At 39.4% G+C, this 7310-nt stretch overlaps 1 protein-coding gene across 1 annotated transcript; it reads left to right on the forward strand.

The window, feature by feature from the left end:
• Positions 1–1196: 1196 nt before the first annotated feature.
• FSCB (fibrous sheath CABYR binding protein) lies at positions 1197–4142 on the forward strand. The gene is made up of 3 exons (XM_008594169.1): positions 1197–2069; positions 2106–2336; positions 2433–4142. Exons 1-3 carry the CDS (start codon positions 1197–1199, stop codon positions 4140–4142), a joined length of 2814 nt encoding a protein of 937 aa, XP_008592391.1.
• The last annotated feature ends 3168 nt before the right edge of the window (positions 4143–7310 follow it).

A 7310-nucleotide genomic window follows, 5' to 3' on the forward strand; every position in this document is an offset into this window, starting at 1 on the left:
CCTAACATCTCTACTTTTCATAGGCATCTCAAAATTAAAATGTCCAAAATTAAACTTTGGCTATCGCCCTCATCAACTGCTCCTCCGTTATTTTTTTTCTCTCTCAGTAGATGGTACTTTAATTCACTCAATTGCAAAAACCAATACCTAGGAATCATTCTTAGAACTTATATCATCTTTGTCCCTTATATCCAATCCACCACCAATTCCTGATAATCCTAACTCCAAAATATGCCAATATTCTGTCCTCTTTTCTCCATTTACACTGCACACCTATTTTTGGAGCCACATTTTGGAAACTTGTTGGTGGAACTACTTTCTGACACAGTTTAAAAATATCTCTTGTTGTTTGAGAAGGAAAACATGCCTTGTATATTTTGATAGTAGGCTGTTGTGGTTACTGAAGGTTAAGGACACAGAAAAGGAGTTTACTTGGAGATAGACTTCAGAATTCAAGCTTTTCAAATAGAGTCAACTTCCTTTCAAGTCATATAAACATACCTTGATAGAACATTCCCACACATAAGTTATCAGTTGTTTTCTCCAACAATTGAAAATAGGTTGCAGTATTCTGAGTTCCACATCATAACTTGTCTTTGATAGTAGGATAAAAAGAACAGAATTGAAAGTTCAAAAGCATCAACTCCAGCAATCAGAAAGTTGCATTACTGGAGTTTACTTGATGTTCCCTTGATAGACAAATGCTTCTTTCAACTTGACTTTTTTTTCAAAAAGTAGATGTCTTACTTGCAGCCTTACTGGAGTTTACTTGATGTTCCCTTGATAGACAAATGCTTCTTTCAACTTGACTTTTTTTTTTTTCAAAAAGTAGATGTCTTACTTGCAGCCATTGCCTGTGAATGTATACCAAGTTAAAAAGTGCTGGTAATACCACTGACGGAACTTTGTAGGGAGAATTAGCTGTGATGTCATAGAACCTTGAGGGAAACTTCTGAAAGTGAGATTTAGTTATAACAGACACTGAAGAAGAAAGATGACTACTGAGTAAGGTGGAATCCAACAAGAGTGTAGTGTACAGAATGTGATAATTTATGAATTAATTTTTTCTGACGGATCTCAACAGAACAACACTTAATGAAGAAAAGCAAAGGCTTAACCACTTGGTACATTTGTGATTCTTGATGATTAATTAAGTACTTGAAGATTAATAAATTTGAAATTCACTAGTCTTAGAAATGGAAGAAAGTGATGAACCTGATGAGCCTATTTCAGCAGGGAGGCAAGAAATTCGAAAGAGAAGACGACCTAGCCAACCAATGGTAGACAAATCCCAGCAGACGGAAACAACAGAGAAAAAGAAACACATGGCCATACCACAATCGTCTGCCCCCAAAGCTACTGTTAGTATTGGTAATATTCCTGCAGGCAAAAGCAGCTACTCTGCCAAAGAATTTGAGTCTTTTAGAGTATCTTCTCAACTTCAGCAAACTTGGATGAAGAGAAAGCGTGGACAGGAAATGACCGATGCATCTCTACAGACAGACTCTACCAGAGAAGAGAAAAAGGAAGTCAATTTAGTTGATGAAACAGTGTTACATGAAGAAAAGCCAGCTGGTGTTGGAGGAGCAGTCTGTGAATTGCCAGAGAATGTTCAGGAAGTAGAAATTCCATCAAACAGACACTCCATTCAACTAAAAATAGACAGATCTCAGCAGACCAGTTGTACTGGAGACTGGACCATGATGTATATTCCCCCCAAAGAGAAAGTGAACAAGGAACAGCAGACAAACTTTAGTGAATTAGAAATAGCGTATTTTTCTAGGCCAGGAAGTTCTTTTACAAAGTCAAAGGAAGGTGCCCAGAAACGTAAATCCTCAGGAAAGATGTTTGTTAGTGAACATCCTGAATTTCAACCAGCAACAAATAGCAATGAAGAAATTAAGCAGAAAAAAATCAGCAGACCTTCATTTACTCAGGATATCTATAAAGCTCCTTCAGTACTTTCAGAAGATGAGCCTAGGCAAGAGGTAACAACACCTGCTGTACAAAAGGATTCTTTGGTTAAAAAAGGGGTTTCTGCTGAAATAGAGCCTTCACCAACAGAAAAAGTGCCCACTGAAGTACAGCCTCCCGCTGCAGAAGAGACCCCAGCTGAAGTACAGCCTCCACCAATGGAAGAGACCACTATTAAAGCAGAGCCCAGCCCTGCCGAGGAGACCTCTGTCCAAGTACAATCTCCAACTGAAGAGACCCCTGCAGCTGAGATAGCTATTATGGCAGAGGACTCTGTTGAAGTACAGCCTCCGCCAGCTGAGGAGACTTCTTCAGAAGAACCTCCTATTGAAATTCAGCCTCCTCTAGAAGAAGAGGCTCCTGTTAAAGTACTACCTCTGCCAGCTGAGGAGGCCCTCAAAGAGGCCCCAGCTAAAGGAGAGCCTACCTCTGCTGAAATGACACATGCTGAAGTTCAGCCTCTATCAGCTGAAGACGCTCCTATAGAAATGGCCCCAGAACTTCTGATTCCAGCAGCTATGGAATCCCCTACAGAACAGGTCCCTGCTGAAATTCAGTCTCCACCAGCTGAGGAATCCCCTGCAGGTGAAGCTCCTGCTGACATTCAGTCTCTACTAGCTGAAGAGGCTACTGCAGAAGAGGTCCCTGCTGAAGTTCAACCTTCACCACCTGGGGAGACCACTGCAGAAGAGGCCTCTGATGAAACTCATCTTCTAGCAGCTACAGAGGCTCCTGAAGAAGAGGCTTCTGCTGAAATTCAGCTTCCACCAGCTGAGGAGGCCTTGGAAGATGAAGCCCCTGATGAAGAAGGCCCTGCTAAAGTTCAGTCTCCACCAGATGAGGAGTCCCCTGCTGAAGAGGCCCCTGCTGAAGTTCAGCCTCCACCAGCTGAAGAGGCTCCTGTTGAATTTCAGTCTCCATCAACTGAAGAAGTGTTGGCAGATGAAGCCCCTGTTGAAGAGGCCCCTGCTGTAGTTCAGCCTCCACCAGCTGAGGAAGCCTTGTCGGATAAAGGCCCTGCTGAAGAGGCCCCTGTTGAAGTTCAGTCTCCATCAGTTGAGGAGGCCCCTGAAGAAGAGGCTCCTACTGCAGTTTGGCATCTACCAGATAAGGAGGCCACTGCTGAAGTTCAGTCTCCACCAGCTGAGGAGGCCCCTGCAGAAGAGGCTTCTGTTGAAGTTCAGTCTCTATCAGCTGAGGAGGCCACTGAAGGAGAGGCCTCTGCTGAGCTTCATCCTGCACAAACTGAGGAGGTTCCTGTAGAAGAGGCTTCTGCTGAAGTTCAGCCTCCATTAGTTGAGGAGGCCCCTGCAGAAGAGGTCCCTGTTGAAGTTCAGTCTCCGCCAGCTGAGGAGGCCCCTGCAGAAGAGGTCCCTGTTGAAGTTCAGTCTCCGCCAGCTGAGGAGGCCCCTGCAGAAGAGGTTCCTGCTGAAGTTCAGCCTCCATCAGTTGAGGAGGCCCCTGCAGAAGAGGTCCCTGTTGAAGTTCAGTCTCCGCCAGCTGAGGAGTCCCCTGCAGAAGAGGCCCCTGTTGAAGTTCAGTCTTCACCAGGTGAGGAGGCCCCTGCAGAAGAGGCTCCTGCTGAAGTTCAGCCTCCATCAGTTGAGGAGGCCCCTGCAGAAGAGGCTCCTGCTGAAGTTCAGCCTTCATCAGTTGACAAAGCCCCTGCAGAAGAGGCTCTTGCTGAAGTTCAGCCTCCATCAGTTGAAGAGGCCCCTGCAGAAGAGTCTCTTGCTGAAGTTCAGCCTCCATCAGTTGAAGAGGCCCCTGCAGAAGAGTCTCTTGCTGAAGTTCAGCCTCCATCAGTTGAAGAGGCCCCTGCAGAAGAGGCCCCTGCAGAAGAGGGGCCTCTTGAAGTTCAGTCTCCACCAGCAGAGGAGACCACTGCAGAAGAGGTCCCTGCTGAAGTTCTGTCTCAACGATCTGACCAAACCCCTGCAGATGAGGCTCTGGTAGAGAATGTGTCTACTGAATTTCAATCTCCCCAGGTAGCAGGCATCACAGTAGTAAAAGCAGGGTCAGTTGTTTCAAAAGGTGATACAAAATTTGAAGAGGTTTTAGAAATGGATCGCATTCCTGAAGGTTTGTCTAATACCAAGGATGAACAGGTTTCCACTGTTGAAATAGAAGGTGTCGTTAGTATAAAATTCAAAAGGCCCTCCTCTTGAGCTGTACTTGGGTCCTAACTAAGCTAGCAATCAGAAGACAGGTGGTTCTGGAAGTATGTACTTTAGGAAGAGGTAGGCATCTGGAAGAAGCTTTGTGAATAGGATAAATAAAAGGGAACCCCAGGACTTGTAGTACAGCTTGGGAAATGAACAATAAAACTGTAGCAGTTTAAAATTACTTGTGTTATTTTCATTCAGATCTATAGCATGTAAAATACCTATTTTGAAATGAAGTAAGTTTATGATTGAAATCATTAATTAAAATATTCTTTCTACAGTAAACTCTGTTGACATGTGTAAAGTCTATTCTGTAGCCATATTTCCTTTACTCTGCCTTCCCTTTATATGTACATGTAGCTTCTAGTAGAAATGCCACTTTTATTTCTGCAGATCTGTCATCTACTTTAAATTCCTTGAGTTTTAATCACACATCTAAAGTTACGTGGTGTTCTCTTTGTCCTTAAAATTCATCACATCTCTTGTTCTCTTTCCATTTAATTCTTTCTGAGACAAGCATTACTTTCCTGTGTTCAGTCTAAGTGTCCTTTCCTATCATATTACATATTTTACGTTCAATGTCTGGATAGAGAAACATTTCTTTTGTAAAAATCTTTATTTCAATCAAATGAAGATGGCCATTGATGAAGTATTTTTAAAAAGGTGTGTAAATATTAAGAAAAATATACCAAGATGGTGTATATTTGAGGACCCATTCCTGTTTAGTTTTAATTTGATTTCAACTGAGAATATGATGAATCTTTCAGAAGACTGGCTTATGTTTTTTATACTTTGAATTTGTGATGAAGAGAAACTTAGAATAAAGTATAATTACTATCATATAAACTATTAAAGATTTTAAAGAGCATCAAAGCTTAACAATAATTAGTTTGTTATTAAAGGGCACCTAGGTTTCCATGTTTATGAGACCATCTGGAAAAATGATTTCTCTAGCTACCAATCAGTTGCAGTGTGCTGAAATGTTGAGATAGTTCTGTTAAAAAATTTTAATTCAGTCAGTGTATTTCTCTGTTTAGTGAAAACTTTAGATTGATGATTGGAAACTGTTAAGTTTTGATATCCTATTATTGTTGAAGTTTTGCCACATTTTTCATTACCTTGGTAACCAAGTATATATGATATTTTTCAGTGAGTTTTTGAGAATTTTGTAAAAATTATTGCAAGCACACTCTTTCTTGTATGTACCAGATTTGAGGTTGAGAATATTATTCTAGACTATGTAAAATGGGGGTGGTTTTTTTGAATTTCTAAGTCCTTTCCATTTTATGTTTTCTGAGATACTTCAGTCTAGTTACATTTGGTTTTCTAAATTAGAAGGTTTTTTTTTTTTTTTTTCTATTTTAGATTTTCTATTGTGGCCTGTTTTTAAATTCAGAAGCCATATGAGAATTCAGAACTACATAAAAATATGAGAATATGTTTAATAAAGATGGAAATTTATCAACTGGCAACATTAGAGAACTTTCAGTATTTAAAAGTTGGATGTTAGCTGGAGCAGAAGTTATGACACAGTTGAAGTGTCTACAAATAGTATATGGATAGTGAACAAGTATATTTGGGAGATTCTGGAGGCAGAATTAAAAAGCCCTGGAATGTAAGTTACAGCAGGGGTAGCTGTGATAATTTTGAAGTTTTTAAGAGACAGGCATAAATAAGAAAATTTCTTGAATAACTAGAACATAGTGTAATAGGGAGAGATTTTGATTTTTAAAATTGGGTATTGACAAAGATTCAGGGTAAGTAGAAACTCATAAAGGTGATTGCCTTTACCAAATGTAAGAATGACACCAGGCTGGTGACAATTAAATTTTTTAAAAAATATGAGATATTTAAAAAATAGCTTTACTAAGATATAAACTACATACAATAAATTGCGTTTATTTAAATTGTAGTTTGATAAGTTTTGGCACATGTGTATACCTATGAAACCATCCCTCTAATCAAGATGATGAGCATGGCTATCACTCAGAAGTTTTCACTGTGGCCATTTGTAACTCCTCTTTCTCTGGGTCCACCCTTCCCCTATCCCCAACAGGCAATCACTGATCCATTTTCTCTCACTACAGATTATTTTGAATTTTTCTAGACTTTTATGTGAATAGAATCCTATAGTGTATATATATTTTTTTAATTTACACCCTTCCCCTATCCCCAACAGGCAATCACTGATCCATTTTCTCTCACTACAGATTATTTTAAATTTTTCTAGACTTTTATGTGAATAGAATCCTATAGTGTATATATATATTTTTTAATTTTATTTTTTTGGTCTGGCTTCTCTAACTCAACATGACTATTTTGAGATTCATTTATGTTGTATGTATCAATATTTTGTTCTTTTTAATTGCCAAGTTGTATTTCATTATATGAATATTCCACAATCTTTTTTAGTTCACTTATCAGACATTTGGGTTGCTTCCAGTTTTAGGCTATTACAAATAAAGTTGCTATAAACATTCATGTATGAGTCTTTATGTGGACATATGCTTTCATTTCTCTTGAGAAAATTCATAGAAATAGAATGGCTAGTTTGTGTGGTAGGTGTATGTTTAACTTATTTAAAAACTACCAACTATTTTCCAAAGTGATGTACCATTTTACTTTCTGACCAACAGCTGTTGGAGTTGAAGTTGTTCCACATTCTTGTCAACACTTGGTATGTTCAGTCTTTTTCATTTTAGCCACTCTAGTGGGAGTATGGTGATATCGCCTTATAATTTTAATGTATTAAAATTACTCCCTAAGAGGTTTCTCAAACAACTACAGATAGATCTTCCATATGATCCAGCAATCCCTCTTCTGGGTATATATCCAGAGGAATGGAAATCCTCATGTTGAAGAGATACCTGCACTCCCATGTTTATTGCAGCTCTGTTTACAATAGCCAAGATTTGGAACCAACCTAAATGTTCATCAACAGATGATTGGATAAGGAAACTGTGGTATATATACACTATGGAATACTACTCTGCCATAAAAAAGAATGAAATACTCCCATTTGCAGCAACATGGATGAACCAGGAGAAACTTATGTTGAGTGAAACAAGCAAAGCACAGAGGGATAAATACTGCATGTGCTCACTTAAATGAGGGAGCTAAGAGAGAAAGGAAGGCAGGAAAGAAAGACCACAGTAGTGCCGTGATCCAACA

The sequence above is a fragment of the Galeopterus variegatus genome, unplaced genomic scaffold (assembly GCF_000696425.1).
Source record: "Galeopterus variegatus unplaced genomic scaffold, G_variegatus-3.0.2 Scaffold10281, whole genome shotgun sequence".
In the NCBI taxonomy this organism is placed as follows: Eukaryota; Metazoa; Chordata; class Mammalia; order Dermoptera; family Cynocephalidae; genus Galeopterus; species Galeopterus variegatus.